The 22,394-nt window shown below is 33.1% G+C and overlaps 1 protein-coding gene across 2 annotated transcripts in view; it reads right to left on the bottom strand.

Moving 5' to 3' along the window:
- LOC106055700 (DNA polymerase alpha catalytic subunit-like) overlaps positions 1-22,153 on the bottom strand; it is a 34,887-nt gene extending 12,734 nt beyond the window's left edge. The window contains exons 1-25 of one of the 2 annotated variants that reach the window (XM_013212087.2): positions 21,925-22,153; positions 21,383-21,457; positions 20,549-20,670; positions 20,300-20,396; positions 20,099-20,176; positions 19,874-19,992; positions 19,643-19,758; positions 18,864-19,072; positions 16,582-16,699; positions 14,467-14,630; positions 10,879-10,991; positions 9,890-10,003; positions 9,664-9,738; positions 9,468-9,541; positions 9,174-9,238; positions 8,135-8,172; positions 6,040-6,159; positions 5,276-5,360; positions 4,588-4,649; positions 3,868-3,963; positions 2,715-2,831; positions 2,362-2,546; positions 1,999-2,128; positions 1,441-1,554; positions 370-478 (exon numbers count right to left, since the gene is read on the bottom strand). In XM_013212087.2, the coding sequence (XP_013067541.2) occupies positions 370-478; positions 1,441-1,554; positions 1,999-2,128; positions 2,362-2,546; positions 2,715-2,831; positions 3,868-3,963; positions 4,588-4,649; positions 5,276-5,360; positions 6,040-6,159; positions 8,135-8,172; positions 9,174-9,238; positions 9,468-9,541; positions 9,664-9,738; positions 9,890-10,003; positions 10,879-10,991; positions 14,467-14,630; positions 16,582-16,699; positions 18,864-19,072; positions 19,643-19,758; positions 19,874-19,992; positions 20,099-20,176; positions 20,300-20,396; positions 20,549-20,670; positions 21,383-21,455 (2,593 nt within the window). In that variant the 5' untranslated portion in view covers positions 21,456-21,457; positions 21,925-22,153. The remainder of the gene's footprint in view (positions 1-369; positions 479-1,440; positions 1,555-1,998; positions 2,129-2,361; positions 2,547-2,714; positions 2,832-3,867; positions 3,964-4,587; positions 4,650-5,275; positions 5,361-6,039; positions 6,160-8,134; positions 8,173-9,173; positions 9,239-9,467; positions 9,542-9,663; positions 9,739-9,889; positions 10,004-10,878; positions 10,992-14,466; positions 14,631-16,581; positions 16,700-18,863; positions 19,073-19,642; positions 19,759-19,873; positions 19,993-20,098; positions 20,177-20,299; positions 20,397-20,548; positions 20,671-21,382; positions 21,458-21,924) is intronic. The other variant, XM_056012811.1, reaches the window with a different exon arrangement.
- Between the last annotated feature and the right edge of the window lie 241 nt (positions 22,154-22,394).

Raw genomic sequence — 22,394 nt, 5'->3', positions numbered from 1 at the left:
ATTATTTTATCATTCAGAGATCTCTTATTATGTTTCATACCATGCATGAAAACAAATATTTTTCACTTTCACTCCCAATAACAAAAAGCAACAATTAGGGTGTTAATTTTTTTAAAGCTATTGCTTCATTAAAAATAATATTTGACCATAAAAATGTTTCTATCATTCACAAAATTCTAACAATAAAATAGTAAAAGCAAAAAAGTAAAGTACCACTTTCAGACCTTACAACTTATAGGGCAGATGATGCTTAGATCATCTGTTTATATCACTGACAGTTAAAAAGTTTGTCACATTGCCAGAACAATGACCAACCACTTTTACTTTTAAGGAGTTCTAAAAGTTCCAGAATAAAAATCCAAGGCTGACCTTTTTTTGGCTCTAAAACAAGACCACCAGAATATGCAGGTTTTCTTTTGCCATTGGCAGCTTTCTTGGACAACACTTGATCCACATCTTCCTCCTCTTCTGCGATTGGCTGAAAATCATCAAATCATATGAATGCAAGTTAAAAATAATTTATAAATAAACTTCAGGATCGGTCCTGTCTACTTTAACGTAAAATTACTTTTCCAGATTCAACTGAATAAATGATGACTATATTCAAACATGCAAAAGTAATCATATTCTGCAATATTTATGTACTATTGACATAGTCAACTGATCACAAAATGTCTTTAAAGTATGCCTTGTAATATAGAGCACTCTTTTTACAGTAAACTTAAAAAAAAAAGTAATAATAGTATTTCTTAGGCATTTTCTTCAAATCAGAACAATTTTGACATTTTATTAACAAATCAACTAAATTAATTTAACAAATGACTTAATAAATGTTTTAAACAAAAAGCCTATTAGAAAGAAACGGCCAATGCCAAGAATCATACAAAAGTAAGAAATAATTTTTTTTTACAGATTATATTTAGTTAACAAGAAACTTTTATTACTAGACATAGCTCAAAAAAACAAAACTTAGAACTAATTATATATAACAAGTCCTAACCATGTTCAACTTGTTCAGATCAACAAGTACTGACCATTTCCAATAAATAGGCTTCAATCTACATTTTCATTATAACTATATAAACCAAGATCTATTTGGCTGGTAAATCATTTGTAAGTTAAGTTTCTATCATTTGATAACTATTAATTTTTTTAAAAAAAGGAACTTAAAAATAAAACATAAGGACAATGATAGGTTTCAAAGTTGTAATCATTAAGCTTAGATTAACTGGATCTTCAAAACATATTAAGTGAAAATTATAAAAGTAAATAAACATTTTTATTTTATTAATGCCAAAATACAAAACTTGTTTTATTAGCAGATATTTCCAGAAAAAAAAAATATTTCAGATTCCCAGGTATTTTCACATTTTTTTTTTCATTTCGTCTTTAAGAGCTTCCAGAAAATATAGAAGGTAAGGTAAGTATAACAGAACTCACTGCAACTTGTTTTTTCTTGTATTCTTTATCTGGACAGATGTATTGCTTTTCATGGAAAGCATGGAGCAGCAACCATTCATTCCTTTCAGACCTGCCTCCCAGAAGTGTTCTAGACTGAATGAAATTAACAAAAGAAAACAATTTTTAAATGCTTGTATAAGTACTGAAGTACTTCAGTGTATTAAACAACAGACACTAAAAACAAAGCAATGTGCAATATATATAAATTAAAAATGTTTTCTAATTGGTTTGTTGGCACCAGTATCTTCATCTTTGGTTTAATTAGATATGCTTATATTGTTTCTGTCTTATCCCCTTGTATAGGTTTCAAAACTCATTGCAAGACTGGATTGAGGAGCGACAGTTATGTTTATCTACTAACCATTTAAAAAAGCTTACTCCACACACACACAAAACTACAAACCATCATTTTTCTAACAAAAAATCTAAGGGAGAAAAATCTTTTTTTTTTTTACATTTATAAAATAACAGTTTTGTCAAAATAATGATATAAATATATAACTATCTCGCTCTTTACTAATAGAAAAAAAATCTCACCAATATATTCCCACAGATATTTGTGATTTGCAATGCTAGAGGCATAGCATTAAGTTCATACATTATTCGTAAAATGTAGAGAGAGTCTAACAGGGATAACTCAATCAACTTTAGAAGCTTGGGACTTGACCTACATTTTATAAAAAATAAAACAAAAAACAATGAAATAGCATAAGAAATAAGTAATATTCAAATTATAAAGCTGTTTGCTACCATTAGCCTAACCAAGAAATGTCCTAGTGTATTTAAATAGAGTATTTAAAATAATCATCCTCCAGCAAGATTTGAACTCACTATTTGTTTATTAAACAAATAACATTATCCTTTCAGGCATCAAAGAAGACATCGAACTGTATCACTTACGAAAACATTTCTCTGATGTGATCAGAATCCACTTCTTCCCTCTTAGTTTTTATAATCTGACTTGCTAGTTCAGTTAGATCATAACTTCGGCAACGGATCAACTCTTTGGCTGATATCTGTATATCACACATCAAACGACCACAAACTGCAGCTTTTTCAGCAAATGTTACTCGGCTATGATTTTGCTGTAAAGGATAAACTAAGTTTCAGTATTTATATTTTCAAATACAATAATAAACTGTACTACCGAATTATCAATGTATGTTAACTCTAATATAAGCATAGTTTTTGTAAAGACATTGTTTTATATATAATATAAACATAAACAGTACAAATTCAATCGATTGGCTTACTGTTAATTTGGGCATTGATGTGCGTTTCAATCTGCTGATCTTTGACCAATGTGGAATTTTATTGGCACTGATCCGATGTAACAGCAAATCAATATCAAACCCAAAAATGTCATGACCCTAAAAATCATGATTTATCAGAAAATATAGGTTAAGTTTCTAAATAATGTGGCTGATATCTACATTCAAAAAAAAAAAAAAAAAAAAAAAGAAATGTTGTAAGCATTGAAAATAAAAATAAATATATAATTTATTTATGAACTTAATGACCATTATCAAGATGAGTTAACAGCAAGCTTACAAAGCATATCTTAAAATCTGCATATTTTTATGAATAAGTGCCAAAAAAAAAATTATATTTTTATGAATATACTGATACATCTCATTAAGAATGATACCAATGTAACTTCAAATACAAAAAAAGACACAGGAAATTTGCAATAAAATGATAACTTGATATTAGACTAAACTCAATATATAATATGAACCACACAGTAGTTTGGCTGAATATGTTGTTTCAATGTACTGAAGTGTACTTTTGAAAGAACTGAGTACATTCAAATAATTTCTTTAACATCTTATTTAACTTTTGAAAGAACTGAGTACATTCAAATAATTTCTTTAACATCTTATTTAACTTTAACACTCCAGAAAAAACAGTATTGCTTTGTAACCTCCGCACAAATATTTGTTGGTTTTAGAATTTTCTAAGCATCTAGAGCGATTCCATTTCCCCTTTTTCTACTTACTATGAATCATTTGTAGAAGAATTTTAGAAGCAATTTTTCACTTTGCAAAAATTATTTTGTAAAACTAATGGCCTAAACAAGTAAACTGGCTGGTCTCTTGATTTTTGTGATATGACAGGGGGATGGGGGAATGTAAGACAACTATTATTGTCTGCTCATGTGATATGTACTTCAGAGTGTTGAGTTGAAACCCTGCCCGTCCCCTGCCACACTGATGGACGTTTGGGTTAGGACATCATTTCTGAAGGATAAACCACAAGAAAATGGTCACAATTTAAGGATTCAATGATGACTTTGAATATTCTGTAAGACTGTTACAAACCTTACTTACATCATACATCATTGAAATAAATTTGTATATTGAGAATTTTTTTTGTACTACAGGCTTAATATTAATTTAATCTTACCACAATAAGATCTGGATCAAAAGCATGAATTTTAGCCAGCAAGTATCCCAGTAAACCTCTCTCTGCAGGCATGATATCAACTTTCATTTTTTTAGCCTATAAAATGTAAAAAGTTATATTACACATTTTTAGCTTTTTAGCATTTTTAGTAAAAATGATGTGAAAATGTAGATTTCGGCAGGCATGATATCAACTTTCATTTTTTTAGTAAAATGCAGATTTCTTTTTTCTTTCAATACCTGGATTAAAATTGCTTAAGTTCCATGGGTGGTATTAAAAAAAGATATATTTTTAAATTATTTTTTGTACAGCGCATATTTTATGCCATAAAATATTTAGTGCACTATGGTCTAATCTCTTTTGTAGAGAAGAGATAGGGGGTATCTGGGAGAAGGTTTCTGTGCTGCCTGTAAGTGCTCAGCAAGCACAACTCTGATTCAGGATTTGAACCAGGTCCCCCTTTGATAGGTAGGGACAAATTTTTTTAGCGATAAACATCTTTTCATGATGTTGTTGAGGTGTCTAACTATGGCATACTATTATTAGTAGAAAAACACAACAGCTGATATAGTTGACAAGGCTTTAGTTTATTCTCTAAACAGTGGAGCATCAGAGTTGAAAAGGTTGCTGCTGTCAATATCATAATACAATTTTGACTCTATTTAGTAAGTAGGTAACAAATAAACATTTTACAATTACATGTGTGTTTGTAATTCTTACCATCTTCTTAACTTGATCTCTAAAGTCAAATGGGTAGATCAGATCTGCTGGTTTGCTGATAACTGGAAGCAGAATTTTTTTTTTGTTTCAACTATTTTGTTTTAAGTCAAGCAAGACAAAACTTCAAGCTAGTGTAATCTAGCAAAGGTTGTGCAAAAGAAAAAAAACAACACTTTATAACAGCAGTTCAATTTTTGTTAGCCAGAAGGACATGTGAGCAGAAATCTAATGATGTCAAATGTGTGAATCCATTTACGGAAAGGTTGTAAAGTGGGTCAAGGTCTAGACCGGTTGCAGATGAGCAAGGAGAGCTTAGAACTAGTAAGCAAAGAATATGAAATAGAAAGCTATAGCATCAGACAACAGGGAGAAGGAAGTTCCAGATTTGATACTAAAAACAAATATTATAGATTAAAGGACAAAAATGGCTAAAAAAAAAAAAAAATAACAATGGGTAATAAGTAAGACGAACAAATTTTTAGGGAACAAAAACAAAAAGCCTATTAAAAATTGACCCTTGAAGCCAATCCGGAATAAAACTATGACATTAATAGACGCATTAGAAAGGATAAGTAAACTGAATAGCATATACACAGTTGTTCAATGGTAAACTTTTCAAATGAATATCTCAGGATCAAATATCTGAGATTTTATTTCATCAAAAATCTTCCCTAGTCCATTCACTCACCACAGAAATGTTGCTGAAAGTTTTCTTTAGGAGCTGGTCTGTCCATATAGAACTCTTTGTGTATCAGACAGGACACAGCAATTATCTGTGAACATTTGTTGCATTAGGAAAGTATTCAATCAAGTCCAAAAAACAAAAGTAAATTTTAGCTCAAGTTAAGTAAAAAAAAAGTATAGTTTCTCTTTCAGATCTTTCAATCTATGGGGCAGATAATGTAAAGGTCATCTGTTTCTTAGGCCCACGATTAAGGAAGTATCATGTGGCCTGCACAATGACCAACTGCCTTTACTTTTACCCAACTAATGTCAGGTACCCATTATAGCTGGGTGGACTCAAAGGCGCCCAAAAGATCCTGAAGTTCTCTAGGGTTTTGAACCTGGGACCCCTTTACCTCTTGGCCACCACGCCTCCCAGCTAAAGTAAAATCAAAAGAAAAAGTTTGCTACCATTTTGAAGCATTCATCTTGACTGAAAGAGTTCAAGGAAATAAAAATAAAAAGTTCAAGCTGATGTCAGCACTGCTCAACTTTTTTCTTTGAGAAAACGTAAACAAGATTTTGTTTATTTCTAAGTATCCACAATTTCCCTAAATCCTCCCCCCAACCCACACACTGACTAAAAAATGATTTAATTGTTTAGAAGCATCAGGTTGAAAACACTGGCTCAAGTTGTGTACTAGTGAATTCTATGAGGCCAGAACTATGATCCAGAAATTTTTCAATGAAATTATTTTTTTATTTAAATTTAAAGTACTGAAGTCTTACCTCATTCTGTCTTGTCTTGGGATTCAGTAATGTTCTCATATTCAAAGTCATCAGAACAAGAGGAGGAGGTGGAATATTGGCATCACTAACAATGACATTTTCAGGTTTTGTTATCAAAGCCTGTCAAAAAGGCCAAAAATTTAGCTTTAAGAAATAAGATAGTTTCTAAGTTCTTGAGCAGTACAAATTGTACACGACAAAAAATTTTTGTTGATATAGTTTTTCAGCTTTTTAAAATTTACTCTAGAATCCATGACAATATAATCCAAACAATTAAGATAAGATAATTTTATTGATCCAATCAAATGGCAATTCAGTTTGACTACAATTGACAACCTCAGCGTAACTACTTTACAAAAACAATATGGATGAAAAATTTGAACAACATTCACTCACGAAGCACATACACATTCACAACCAGCGCTTTACGAGTTTGACTTCTATGTACTTCTCGATGACGACAGCTGATCTTGTAACACTCTGACCGATAATGGGATAAAGGAGTTTTTAAATCTTTCTGTTTTAGTCCTAATGGAAAGGAGACGACCACTTCGTTCAGATCTTATGTAACAGTGGTTTAATGGGTGCAGGTTGTCTTTAAGAATCTTGAGTGTTTTGGAAATGCATCTTTCTTGAAAAAGCTCTTCAAGAGATGATAGCTGTATTTGAGTGATATACGATGCTTTTTTAATTAGTCTATGTCTTTGTGCCAGTGAAGTATTACCATACCAGCAGGTGATGGCAAAGTTGATTAGACTGCTGATAGTTGCTGTGTAGAAAAGTTTGATTATTGTTTTATCTATGTTAAATTTTCTTAGCTTTCTGAGATAGACGAGTCACTGGTGAATTTTCTTGTATATGTTTTGACAGTATTCACTCTATTTCAGTTTGGTGTTGATAGTTGTACCTATATATTTATATTCTTGTACTTGTTCTATGGTTTGGTTATTTATCTGAATTTCTGCAACATGGTCTTTGTTTTTCCTATAATCAATAATCATATCTTTAGTTTTCAGAACATTTAAAATTAGAAAGTTATATATACACTATTGGTAAAAGGTGTTAATTGTTGAATGGTACATATTTTCGTCATCTGCTATAAGGCCAATGACTGCTGTGTCATCAGCAAATTTTATGATGGGAGTGTCAGCTGATGAGCTCTGAATGTCATTTGTGTATATGGTATACAATACTGATGACAGGACGCACCGCTGCGGCGTTCCAGTGCCAAGTTCTCTCATGCTTGACACATACCAGTTCACTTTTACATATTGTGGGCATTTGATAAGAAAGTTTAGAATCCACGCTTGTCTGTTTTTGCTAACGTTCAATTCAGATAGTTTTTGTATCATGCGAAGTGGTTGGATGGTGTTGAATGTGGATGAAAAATCTAAGAATAATACTCTGGCGTAGTGTCTCTGAGTATCAAGATGATGGTATAGACAATTCAGCATAAATAGTATTGCATCTTCTGTACTTCTTGATGGTTTGTAAGCCAACTGGTGTGGATTGAGACGTGTTTTGACTTCTTTCAGTAGATGCTTTAAAATCATTTTCTCCAGGCACTTCGTAGGAATTGATGTAAGGGCTACGGGACGTAGGTCGTTATTGGAAGCAATGATCTTCTTTTTGGGTTCTGGAATTATTTCAGATGTCTTCCAAATGGAAGGTATTTTGTGCGTTTGCCAGGACTTGTTGAATATAGCACAAAAGATATAAGCCAGTTGTTCCGCACATAGTTTTACAAGTTTGATCAAATGATTTCTTCTAAGTGACTTGAAGATCAAGGACTGGGTTTTATTTTCATTTTTATTATTAGCCCTCTACGTTCATAATCTATTTTTAGCTTTGCTTGAAAAATGATTGCTTACTAGATGATGCCATCAAACAACTTCTGGCGTCATATGCAACTAAGCATAGTCTGTTGTCTAAACACAAGACAATTATCTATAAGTAAGGTTTCTTACTAAATCTTGCTTGTGATAGGGCAGACTAAGTCAAGCTTACAGTTTCTAACTAACTATTGGTAACCTAAACATGTGACATTTTTTACTTTTACATAAAAAGAGTGGAAACCATGCAGACTTGTACCTACCTCCAGTTTACACCAACTTGTAGACACAGTCTGAATTTCTATTAAAAAAAATAATCCCAATGAACAATAAGGATAATATGGTTCACAATAAGGATAATATGGTTTATGTTCTGAGAAACTTGGATCAGGAACTTTGATGTTATTCAAAGTCCAACCAATTAAATTAGTAATAGATGGTAGAACATTGACATAAGTAAAATATATTGCTTCAAGAGCATATTACACATGACATTCATAATTCAATGTGACACAAGGATAAAGTAATGGATTGGTGGAGTCAAAATCTATCAACAAACACATTGAGATCAAGCTTCCTGCAAGCTTCCCTTCAATTAATTGCAGAATCAACAAGAAGACAGAAACTTATGCTTCAAGAGCATTGTCACGGATAATGTCTGTGTATAATCTATTTTTACAGATATATGTCAGTTGGAACGTATGCGTGAATGACCGGTATTTTGATATTTTAAAATATTTTTGGGTTTTTGGCACATTAGGACAATTTAGGCCATGTCGCGCCCATAATCCCTCAAGGCCCAATGGTCATTCTCACTTCATATCTCACATTAGGACAATTTAGGCCATGTCGCGCCCATAATCCCTCAAGGCCCAAGGGTCATTCTCACTTCATATCTCAAGAGCTAAATCTCACACAGCCAAGTCACTAATCGAATGACCGGAAGTGTGTCAGTTTTTAGACAAGAAGAGACCAGCATGTGATATGTGCCTTGAAGTATAATAACGTTTCTATGCTTTGATTGAGTTGTTAATTATTTGGTGTAATTACAGCTGAACCCAGGGACACCTAGACCCAGAGAGAAACTAAGGTAGTTTCTAGAACGCTATAAGTATAGATATAGATAAAAGCTGTAACAAGCATATTACACAAGACATTCGTAATTCAATGTGATACAAGGAAAAAGTAATGGATTGGTGAAGTCAAAATCTATCAACAAACTTTGAGCTCAAGCTTCCTGCAACATGTATAACCTCACCCTTCAATTTATTGTAGAATCAAAAAGAAGACATAGAAACTTACGAGGTAGTTTTAGATCAAGCCAAGCAGGACCTTTCATCTTCTGATTTAATAAGAGAAGCTCCAGACTGTTGAAGATAACAAAAGTGTTAAATAGTCCAAATTAATTTTCTTCACATGTATAGATGTTGTTGCTACGATTAGTAAGTTACACACTATCAGGATTTCAATATATAGGTGGAGGACAAATAAAAACAACAATGAAAATATTAAATATATAAAATTTAATTGAGGGAAAATGGTTTTTATGTAAAATATGTGTACACCTGTTATATATATATATATATTGAAACAAACCTTGATGTATTGGTACCAAATACATGACTAAATGTTTCTCCTTTAAGCTCTGAAGGCAACGCTGGAAATTCAGCCTAATAAAAAAAAATTCATTTGTTATTTGAAATAACTTTGGTTGTTTGTTTTTCTTTACAAAGTAATTTCATTTAATAACTTCTATAAGCTATAATTATGGGAATACATAATTTAAACATACAAGGTAGCGAACTTCCAAATAATCTGCTTCCACTGGGACATCCAGCTTTTCAAAAGCATAATTCTTTTTTACCCTCTAAAAGAATAGTTCAGAAAAAAAGAAACATTTAAAATATTCATCTTCACAAGTTTCTATTAAAGCAAGTTTTAGAGCTAAAATGATGATGTGAAGTTATGCAACACAAAATTGAGCCGAAACCCTTAGACTGTTTTAAGATAAAACTTACTGCAGATCTAAATTTATCAATTTTGTATTTTTCTGTCAGTGTGTTAAACTCTTCAAAGACCATTGGCATCGTTACATCTTCTGAAGTTTCCAGGTTAGTTTTAACATTGACTCTCTGTGCAAAAATTGGTTTAGAAAATATGTTTAAATTGTAACAAGATTAAACTACTTATTGAAATTAAATTTGGCAGATGTATGGTTGCAATGTAGAAACTTATTTTGTGATTAAGAAACTTTATGTTTTTGTTTTTATAAGTTTCTGACATTCCTCCAGAAATAAAGATTATTACATCCTGACGCAGATCAGGGGTTGGTAGGTGGGCTGAGCACTAAATGCATACCACACGGCCAGGCACCCATCCTTAGTTGAAACACTGTTTTTAATTTTTTAATTGCACTTCAGAAAAAGCTTTTCATTTTCTACATAATACAATAGTACATTAAGAAATAAGTTGTTTTTAAGCTTAGTAAGGCTTGAACCAGTGTATTATGCATGCACAATAAGGTTAGAGAATCAACTAGTGGTGAGCTCTACTCACCCTGGTCTCCCATAAGGTGTGTGCAAAACTGTTTATGCAATGCTAAGAGATTATGTTGGGGATCATTAACTATATAGACACACAATTACAACAAAATAATCAGCTTACAAATCAGCATGACATTTGAATTTCTTAAGTGTCAGTATAAAATGATTATCTTCTTTGCAATGTCTAATAGCTAATTTTTTTTTTTAATATAGGGATAAAATTATGTTGGTAAAAAATAAAATACAGAAAAATGTACAACCATTCAATTAACCGAAAATTTGTATTTAAAAAAATAACAATCTTTGTATTTTTTTTTGTTTCTTTAATTTCTTGGAAATAACCTTTTTAAAAAGGAACTTTCTCTACCATCATTGCAGAACTTTTTATTGAGTACTGATTACTATAGGCAATATTTTTTTTTTTAAACAAAACTGAAACTGAATATTTTATTACGTGGCTGTACCTTTGGTCGAGGGAGTATAAAAATTCTCCTTTCAATATTTTTGACTGCAACACAACAACTGACGTAAGCATTTGCCTTCTCTAAATGAACTTTACCAAATAAATAGACTGTTCCTAAAAAAGAGAATAAAAAAGGTTTATGTAAACAAGTTAAAAGAAGGGTTGAAATACAGCGTCTGCTGATAACAGATGTCTAACCTGTGATCGCAGTTATATTAATATATCAAGGATTGGTCTCACAAGAGAAGTTGCAAAGTGAAAAGATCCTCTCTCAAGATGTTACATGCCACAGTTTGGTCAGAACTGTGTAAAAATATTGACACAAACAAAAAATGGCTTTTATCAGCAGATGGGTAGGAGCTCAGGGTGCCTTATGTGGTCTAGACTGTGCTTTTGAGGATTCTACCACTACTCTTATCACTTTGTTATTGCAAACTTTGGAAGGCTGATTAGGCTATGAACAAGGCTACTAACAGGCAAGATCACAAACCATGTGACTAAGTATTCGTCATCATCAGTCTTAGAACTATGCCTGTCATTAAAAAAAGGAATGCAGATCAAATCAAATTTAATAAAAAGTGTGAGAAACATTTGAAGGACACACACATCTGTAATGAGCTAGATCATTGTAAGATCATCTTTTAGCAGTTTTGTTATGCTTTCTTTTTTTTTTTAGAGTTGGCAAACACATACGTTACCGGTATTGAAAATCCAAGAAAATATTTTGAGTCAGTCTTGCGCCAAGTGCTTCATGTGAAAACTGTACCGGGGTATCAAAGGTTTTACTTGTTAGGTACCGGTATAAGTGATTATTTCATACAATTTTAAACATTGAAATATTGGCATAATGAAGTTGAGAGACACTACTATAAGCCAAAATGTTACAAGGATATTCTGTATATACTATGTGATTTAGGGGTGCACAGGATAGTACTTTTTGATATCCGGCCGGGGCCGGATATGACCGGATAGTAAAATTTGATATTCGGCCGGGGCCGGATACCTAAGTGTCTTGTTAATAGCTTGTGTTGCTGAACATTTTACGAAACTGTTACCTATATTGGTTGTTTTTTGTTTTTTTTCCTTTTATAATCGTTAGTTTTAAACTCTGTTACTGATTGATTTATTTAAGCTTAACAGTATTTCTAAAAATCTGTATAGCATGATTGTGTCTGTGTGTATGTACGATGCCACCAACTGTAAGGGATGTGTGTAGAAAGGTCAATGTAAATAAAGTTAGTATATATTTAACTAGTTACTAATGTAAATCTCATAAGTAAAGTGCAATCTGCCTTGTATAGTGGTCGGATGTATGTGTTCATGAATTTCAGACCAACAACCTGGTCAGATATACCTAGTGAGCCTACACATGTAGTCCTAGTGTAGTGTGTACAGTTGTTTGTGTTAACTATCAAGCATTGTTATTTCCTTGAGCATACGCACACAATAGAGTTGGGTGTCAGTCAAAAAAGATAACATATTGGCATGGTCAGTCAAGCATGTAGATAAATTATACCCGTCCACTAGTTAGAGGTCAAGGGTTTTTGATTTTTACGCTCCAGCATATTGTTTCTTTGTTTGCTAGATCTAACTGCGGTACTATTATTCAATTTATTTTATGCGATTTTAAAATTTACTGTAAGGTTTTCCGTTATTTATTAAGTCAAAAGAATTAAACAATGAAATTAACTTTCGAAAGATTTTAATACAAGGCAAAAATACACACACGCAAACATGTACATCTTTGTTTTATTTTATTGTGCAAAGAACGTACGTAAGAAACATTAAATGCAAAGATCGTATGTTAGAAACATCTTCCTTAATTATTACTTATTAATTATTTTATTGGTGGTTTCAGTAACTGTTACAAAAGGGAACAATAGTAAGCCTATGGATGTCAGGTGTGTAAAAGTCATCCTAGCCTGATACACAGTGGCTAAGTACGCATCTTAAGTAAAAAAAAAAATAGTAATAACAAGGAGTTAATTGACTGTCACAAATTATTAAGAATATTATTATCAAATCAAGACACATTTTTGCAGGAAAAATATTCAAGTTAACACGTTAGAAAAATTATTTAACCGTAATATTTATTGACAGTGTAATATCCTTTGTTAGCACGTTGTGTTTTTTCATTCTGGCTTAAAAATGGTCAATATCTATCAATAAATTGGGTGTCAAGGACCAAGGGTGTTTAGCTCATGTCTTCTACAAAATAATTATTTACAGGCTTACTGGGCTATATAATCTCGCGGTTTGTGTTCTGTGTAGATAAAGGTCACTCGTTTAGGTGCATGTGATCTTTAGTCCAGCTTACTAATTGAGATTTATGTTCAAGTAACTCGGCACACTTGAAAAGGTGTGGCCTCTAGCCCAACCATGCGATTAAGATTTTTCTCCAAATAAGCAAACTCTTTGTCCGGCTACCCGTGTAGATGTTTGGCTTGAAGTCCAGTCCCCCCACCCCCCATTAAGATTAACTACTAAGTAAACATAGTTCCCTGTGTGACCTCTTGAGAGTGCTTACGTCCATCGTATCTGACTTGTGGTCACCTGTCAATCAATGAACTCAATGTGATGGACTAAACAAATAAAAGAGGGAGGGAGTTGTTCATCTGGAAATATACCTGGTTACATTAGAGGTGTGGCTATGGTAGTCCAGCCCCCGTAATAAAGATTAACTACTAAATAAACAAACTCAGTTCCCTCGAAAGGTGTGACCTCTAGAGAGTGTCAATACGCTGACATTAAACCTACGTCCATCGTATTTAACTTGTGGTCACCTGCCTATAAAAAAAAACTCAATGTCATGGACTAAACAAATAAAAGGGGTGGTAGTTGTTCATCTCTACCTCTGGAGATATACCCGCACAGCTAGACAGACGTCTGGTCAGCATGACGTAGTCAAGGAATGTAGCATTTTAACATGTTAACTTACCTACTCAAAGGTCAAGACAAATTGACAAAAGTGTCAGCCATTGCTGCTCTGCATGTAAAGCGTATTTATGATATAAAGTTTCATTTCTAGTTATATTAAGTTATTAACACTCCTTGTCTTTATAATAAACGATGTTTGGTGCATATTCATAATGGCTCTATTTTTAAGCACATTATTTTGTTTTAATATAAACATTAATACATTCTACAACAGACATTAATGGAACGAGGTCCACTTTATGCATATTAAATAGGTGTATTTTTTACTATCCGGTTTACTATCGGGTAGTGATATCCGACCGGAGCCGAATAGCACCGGATAGTAAAGAATGCCGGATATTCGGTAGAAGCCGGAGCGACTATCCGGTGCACCCCTAATGTGATTCAATGCAAGTGGATTAGTTAGGTCAGCATGACTTAACCTGATGGAAATGTCTGTAAAAATGTGGTATCTCATACAGAAAACCAGATTTATAAACCTGTATAGTGCTTTAGTATGGTGCCAATCTAGATGTGATTGCTAATCAGAAAATCCTTATATCTAGTACCAAAACCAGTATTTAATATTTGGTGCAGATACACTTAATGTTAATTGCTAATAAACCCCATAAAGATATAAGCAAGGGTTCATGCTCATGCAAGCACAACAAACCTGGCTGATGGTAAGGATCCTCAAATGCATCCAACCAATAGAATCGTAGAACTGGTTCATCAGCACTATTTTTAACCAATGGCAGATGTGTTGTGTCCACCAATAGATCAGTTGGTGACTCATCTTGCTCTGTGTGCTGCCAGCCCAATGTGAACATTTCTTCACTGTGATTAAATTTGCATTCCAAAGTTACCAAAAGCACTTTAAGTAAAATTAAGAGTTAGGAAGAAATCTAAGGTAAAACTGCAAAAATGTCACAAATAACCGGGTACCCTTAACTTCAATAAATGTTTAACAATACCAATTCAAATTGATTTAAGTAGATAGAAAACAAGGGGGCCTAGTGACTTAGTGATAAAGCAAATGGCTTCTGAACCAGAGGTCCAGGGTTTAAATTTTTGAAGACTGGGATATTAATTTTGGGAGTGCTCCTGGGTCAACTAACTATATGGTACCCAACATAAGCTTGGGGAAGTAAAGCAGCTGGTCATTGTGCTAGCCATTGGTTATAAAACAGATGATCTTTTCCTTATCTGCCCTATAAATTGCAATGGATACTTAAAATATGAAATGGTCAAAACTTTAGTTCTGTAATAAAGTACAGGCACTTACACTTTTCACACATTTCATGGGTCTTGTAAATCTTGAACACATTAAAACTAATTCTTTAAATTTTTTTTATCATGGCATGTGTCATTGCTGGACAACTAACATTGCTGGACAACTAACGTGCTGGACAACTGAACTTTTTGAAAGTGTACTTTTGTGTCTTGTATTACAAAGCTGGATATTTTTTTTTTTGCACTTTCTCCCATTCTTGTGTCAATTTGAGAATTGACACAACCATTCATTGTCAATGATTACAAATGAACCAAAAACTATCAGTATGCCTGGTACCGGTAGTAATTAATTGTTTAACATAGAAATTGTACTATGGAGATAATCCTTGTGTAAAGAACTAAATTTTAACTGACACCCTATTTTTATAAATATAAATACCGGTACCAATACTTTTGAATAGCTTAGTGGCTGGCATGTCAGCCTTCCATCCAATTAAAATTTTTTTTTAGATGAGGCGGTACCGGTACTAAAATTACATTCTTGATTCAAATTTGACTCAAAAGCTTTGTTGTAAAAATATATTGATATATTGAAAGTACAAATGCATTTTATAATATTATTATTATATTATTTTTCCAATAGGTCTGTAAAAAAAAAAAAAAGGATTGAGATGGTTATAAGCATTTGACAAGATTAAGAAACCTTTCTATTAAGTTTTTCAATTGTGTATCAAATGTAGCAGTGGTGCTGGGAGGAACCAAAAGAATTAAATTTCACAAAAAAATTAAAAAAAAAAGATTTTCATTTTAAAATTTCAGGGTGCCATGTTCAATTAAAGGCAATCAATTGCAACTGGAATGCTACGTTTGATTAGATTACTCATTGATATGACTTTATATGATATCCTACAGTAACTAAACAACTTTAAAAAAAAAACTATGGACTAATGGATCATTTCATAGCAAATAGCAAATATTTGGCATCACAGGCAATTTCAGGATGTAGCAGTGTGTGAAAGCTGCCTAAGGGTGGCTAGATCCTATTTTTTTTTGTCACTGATGACCAAAGCCTTTCCAATGTTTCCCCAGGTCTGAATTCAGAGTTTTCCCTTCCACATTCTATTTTAAATGTAAAACTATTACTCTTTAAAACTAAAATGCTAGTTTAGGAGCCACTAACAAAATGCGAAAGGTTATTTGTGTCGATAGTTTTTTTTAGAACATAGAAATTTTCGAACTTAAGAAAACCAGCAACTGCACTATAGCGTGGATGCATGGCTTTTTTAACATCAGAAAGTGTCGGCGTTGTAATGTTAGAAAGAATGTGCAAAGCAATATGTTTAGAATCTTAGCTTTCCATTTGGAAATAATTGGGGATAATCGGATCTCATGTTATATAATAATAAAATTTTATTTTTTTTTGGAAATTGTTGTGAAAAACAGTACCCACACTCATGCCATATTAATTTTTTTTTGTTTTGTTTTACAAGAACCTATTAGTCATTGCAATTATAATTTCAATCAACACCTTGGAAATGCATCATGAAAAACCAACCTGCACTTTGGTTTCATTTCTTCTAGAGTTTCGGATAACTTAGGTTTAACATCTGTTTCAGATTCAGTGATGTCAACATCAAAGTCAATTCCAGATAAATCTGGTTCATTTTTGACATCTGAAAATACAGAGTTGTCTCTGCTTTGTACAAGGTAAAAATAAAAAGCCAAGATCTATCCATTTTTATTACATTTTATTTATTAAGACAATACGTTGAATAAATTACAATTATTAATTTTCAAGTTGCTGGCAATCAAAACAAAATTAACTGAATTGGTAACAAAGCTAAACTAAGCTCTCTAAACTAGAGAACAAATTCTACATAAAATGACAAAACAGCATTGTAAATCTAGTCAAAAGTAATCAGGAATCTTGTAGTTAAAGGTATTTCTCTACGCTCATCAGTTTGGCTGTGATGTTGAAGCTTCAACACAACCAAACAGACAAGGGGTGAGAGTACCTAGACTTTGCAGAGGTCAGTCCTGTTACAAGTTGGCGCAGATCTGGTTTAGTGAACCATATTGCCCATCAAAATGGCTGTGATGACAAATACACCACCACAGTCCACATTGACAGGAAACATACATTCACTTACAAGCACTTTTTCTTGTGTGGCTTTGTTATCATCGTCTAGCCCACTATTGACTGTGATATGATCTCAAGTACACAAATCACAGCAAATAATGGGAAAGACAACATTGAAGCATCTATATCACAGTAAAATGGTATCTTGTTATCTGCCACTTCTTTTACTAAATTATCTGTTAAAATAGACAAATGTAATTAATAATATTGAGTAGTTGACTGTTTGCATGTAATCATGTAAAAATTTGTGGCTCATGGAAAGTGTATATAATGTGAAAAAACAATTCTTGCCCAGGCTATGGTACAAAAATTAAAAAATGAGTAAAACGAGTATATGGTTAATGAGGTAAGTTTTTGTAGCATGCGAAGTACAAATGATTCATTCTGCCCACCTAATGGCTGTGATATGGTAAGTAACACATCACAAACATCAAATGGGAAGAATAAATGCATCTATCTGGCACTAAGTGGTGTTGACATGACGACAATAAAAACCTACCAACCCATCCAATGATTGTGATTTGTGACTAGGAATCAAATCACACTCATCAAACAGGGGAGCAAGTTCTTAATTTCAGCTCCAGTCTCAAATATACCAGCGTACAAATTAGGCATATACCAAGTAATTATTAAGAATTAAAAATGGTGTCTGCATCTTAGTTCACAGGGGTATACTGGCTGTGATATGAATTGTGAAAACACATCACTGCCTGTAGACCTTTATGATCAAAAATGAGCAATACTGAACCTACTTCAATGTCATAATGAATACAAGTATAAACATGGGGACGTATCGGCTGTGATATGAAAATCATACAACACATGACAGCCAATAAGGCCACAAGGCTAACTTGAAAACGAACAGCTGCTAAACAGATGTATCTGTAAGTCTTTAATGTAGTCAATACTAGTTTCCAGTGGGGATTATCGGCTGTGATATGAAAAGCCAAACATACTACACAGCCAATACCACCCTCTGGCATAAAAACTAGTAATATTCAATACAGAAGGTCATGAAACCTGATGACTGATTAAAGTTTCCAGCGGGGATTATAAGCTGTGATTTGAAATTTCAACAAGTCACAGCCAATATTACCCTCTGGCTAAACTTTAAAAATCTTCAAACAGATGAAATTGAGTATTAACTGAGATACACAAAACTCATGCCAAAGATGATCATTTCAGTCTCCAGTGGGGATTATTGGCTGTGATATGAACTTGTAAAAACACAACACAGCTAATAACCCTCATTGGCAACTTATCAAAAGTCAGAAAATTAATCCTCTGTCACACACAAATACTTTAAATATCTATTGTCATTTGGGGATTACTGTCTGTGATATGATTGTCAACACATCACACAACAGCAACCCCGAAATGCCAAAAGTTTTGAAGCAACTATGTGAAATGTATGTCCCTTCCAAGTCGAACAAAAAATTTTTTTATAGTTAATTCTAAATTTTCTACCAGGCCAGATACTTCTAGTGTGATAACAGTTCAAGTTTATGGCCCTAGTAAAGAAATGTGTGAGGGTGAATATGGTGAACACATTTAACAATGTTCTCAACACAAATGTAAACAAACAATATTTTGAAGAAAAAAAAAAAAAAAGGGGGGGGGGAAGTGAGAGGAAAGGGAGATAAAAAGTTTGTTTTGAATGCCAACAACTCATGTGAGTTGACAAGCCATTAGCTAACCTGTTAGATCATCTAACACTTGACTCGTGTCCAGTGTTTCTTCCAATTCCTTCTTAACTGGTGCTAGCTCTGCTACCCTGGTTACTTTGGCAGGTTGGCTTTCTTCAACAGGAAAAGAGAGCTCCCTCTTAATATGTTTGGTTGCTCTTTCAGGTTGTGCTTGTTTGACTGGTTGTTTGGATTCAACTTTAAATGGGTTATGAGCAGGTCTATAATAAATGAAAGAATTGAACGTGTTACGTCCACTAATGGGATGAACATAGCCTAGTTGATATATTAAAATAGACAATACAAATGGATCTTCTTCATTCTTCTTCTTCTAGCCAGCTTTATTGCGGCTGAGCTGTGAGCTCTTTTGCAGACTGTGCCAAGGGAAAAAGTGTGCTGTTTTCTTCAGTTGTTCAGCACTGCCATACAGGGTGTTGGTTATGTTGGGCTGTAGTGGAAGTAGGGTCTGCCTAAGGTGGATTAGGAAGGGGCATTCTAAGAGGATATGGTTTAAGGTTTCATGAGGGTGGGCGCAGTGTCTGCAAAGGGGAGGGGGGAAGTGTTCATACATTTTGTCTTTTAAACCCAATAGCTAATATTTTTGGTTCATAAGCAATGTACTAATAAAAAAATAATAAAAATTTGGCTTTCACATTCTGAATGATAAGTTTATATATGTTAAAGTATTTAAAAATCTGAACTTTTTCTTGCACTACACTGCAATTGGAATTATTGGATAAAACTTATTTATAACAATAAAAGCATACAAATATATGTAGCCTGTTTATTACCTCTTAGGTACTTTTTCCTTGGCACTGACAACCCTCAATTCAGTTGAACTCTTTTTTGTATCCAGTTCTTTGAGAATGTCATCTAACATGTCATCATTGGCCAAGCTGACATCCTTCTGCAAAATAAATGTCATTATTAGTCAAGTTTGTTAAACACTAATAACAGACAATCAGTACGGGAGGACAAATAGTTTTCTGTTTACCTTATAAAAATAGGACGCAAATTCTTACCTCTGGCTTATGTTTAGCACTACTAGCAGCAGCTGCAAACATAGTCTTAATATCTTGCTTGGGTTTTGTTCCTGGTCGCACAATATTCTTGTTCTTCTTTTGTTCCTGCTTTTTCTTTCCTAATAGAGGAGCAAGTTTTGATTTAACAAATGTTTAGAACAAAAATCTAATGTTCTAATGTTTTGCTTACACAAAATCTATATAATTTTAAAATTATGAATTTACTTGAGGTTGATGCAGATGAATCGTCATCCATTTCATCATCAAATATCTCTCTTCCATCCTCAACATAGCCAGCTCCATCTAAATAGAATATTTTAATGCAAGTTACACTTTTAAAATCCATTTATATACTGAGATATATAGAATTGTGTGCTATATTCATTTTTGTTTCAAAGGTAACCAAGAAAAGATGAAAAATATTACCATCATCGATAATCCAGTCATCCTCTTGACGCTGCTTAACCAGTTCAGAATATTCTGTCTCATCAACAACTTCATAGACATTTTTCTCTTCTTCCACCTACAAAATTATTTTTGGAGGTTCTAGATCTAGAAAGTTGATTTATATCTACACAAAATCCACATCTAAAATTAATTTGTCTTCACTAGATCTACACATTAAAGTCTAGATAATCATGATTAGTGTCTAGACTCACTAGATCTAACTTTTACCTCATATTTGTTTTTAATTCCCCTTTCTTTAGCTTGCCTTAATTTTTCAAATGCTGATAGTCTGCCTTTTTTATCAACCTTCTGTCTTCGAGATCGTGATTGAGCCAAGGAATAGTCACCATCTAGCAAAATAAACAAGTTCCATTTTAACAACTACTAGACTCTAGATCTAGAAACTAGATTCTGTAGTCCAACAAAACTTTATTAAGACTTAGTTCAAGGCTAATCAAGGCTAGACTTAGATGTTTCTACTAACTTGAGACTGAATCGAGTGTAGATAGATCACATCAAAACTAGTCTAGAGACTAGACAAGAGTCACTAGATACTTGATCTAGACATCTAGAGTCTAGTACTAAATTTTTTCTAGAATCTAGTAGTCAAGTAGAGTGAGAGTCTATTCTACACTTCTACAGCCTGACTGTACAGTGTAGATCTAGATTATTCTAGATAACCCTAAACTAGTACTACTAGTCTACATATTTTAAAATATTTATTTTAGATCGACTAATCAGTCACTAATATTTTACCTAGACTCTGAGCATCTAGAAAATTAAGCCTTAGTCTAGAACTAAAATATAAAAAACTCGCGCGAAATGTCATCGAACATAATCCAGCGCTGACAAAGATCGTTGACTCATCAATATGAATAACACTAACACTAACAGGTCAGATAAAGGAAGAAAGAGAAAGAAAAAAACACGGGACACCTCTCACAAAACATAAAAATACTTATCCTCTTAAGATATTAAATAAATCATTTAAACACCTAGTAAAAGAAATGTGAATCTTGTTTATAAAGAATTGTTAAGAATAAAAAACATTTAACAAAATACCAGAAATATCTTGGTTAGAACACACGTCTTCCTTTGTCGAGGACATTTTCCCGCAGTTTTCCTTTGTGTACATGTCTGCCAGAATTTTTTTAAAGGCCAAATTAAGTTTTACGAAACTAGTCAAAACATTTTATATTTAAAAATGTTTATACATGATATGTAAAAAAATGTTTACAAAGCCTTGCATTTGGGTTTTATTGTTATTATTTAATTCATGTCACTTTTTTTTAAAAGTCTTTAATCACATTTAAGCAATTATTATGATATACTTAAAGCCTTTTCTGGCAAGCCTCGTTTGTGTTTCGCGCGACCCTTTAACAAACAAAACAATAAAACGTGCTCATCGAGAAGAGAAAAAAAATCAGATTAGTTTCCCTTCTGATTCTTTGTTCGTCAGGCAAGAAAGCCAACTTGGGTCAGGCTGTCACACAAAAATAACTTTAAAAAAAAAAAAATTTACAGTCTAGTCTTGTTAAGTGTTCGATTGATTTAAAAATATAGTTTAAACCATTATTAGTCAAAATTGTTGCGGTACAACTTACCTTCTTAAGTCTTAAGTACACATTTTCTTTAACAGTACATCGAAATGATTATAAATCCACATAAATCCAAAGTAGATAATTAATTTTTAATCACTGAAAGTTAAATCTGATAAGCTTCTATAATGGGCTTGCTTGGCAGTGTCCAGTAAGTTGCGCGCAATCTGAACACTGTACTACAAATTAAATTTGAGGCACTGGGGATACTTATATAGGACCAGTCTGGGGTCCAGTTTCCCTCCAAACCTGGAGTCCACTAAAAGGAGGCTGGACATTGTGGCCAACAAGGCGGGAAACAAGGCTCTCCTCACACCCCTCACCGGGCTCACCTCTCGCGCCCCTTCCCCCCACCTCTTTCTTTTTACTTTCAAATTCTTGTTTTGCTTCACTGGCGATCGATACTTTCAACCAGAGTGCTCTTTCTTTGTTTCCGACTTGGACTGTTTCCCTTCTTTCTTCATGGCCCTGTCAAA

Source organism: Biomphalaria glabrata, chromosome 15 (assembly GCF_947242115.1).
Source record: "Biomphalaria glabrata chromosome 15, xgBioGlab47.1, whole genome shotgun sequence".
Lineage (NCBI taxonomy): Eukaryota > Metazoa > Mollusca > Gastropoda > Planorbidae > Biomphalaria > Biomphalaria glabrata.
The sequence above is the reverse complement of the archived record's forward strand: the minus strand, read 5'-3'. Positions and strand labels throughout refer to the sequence as shown.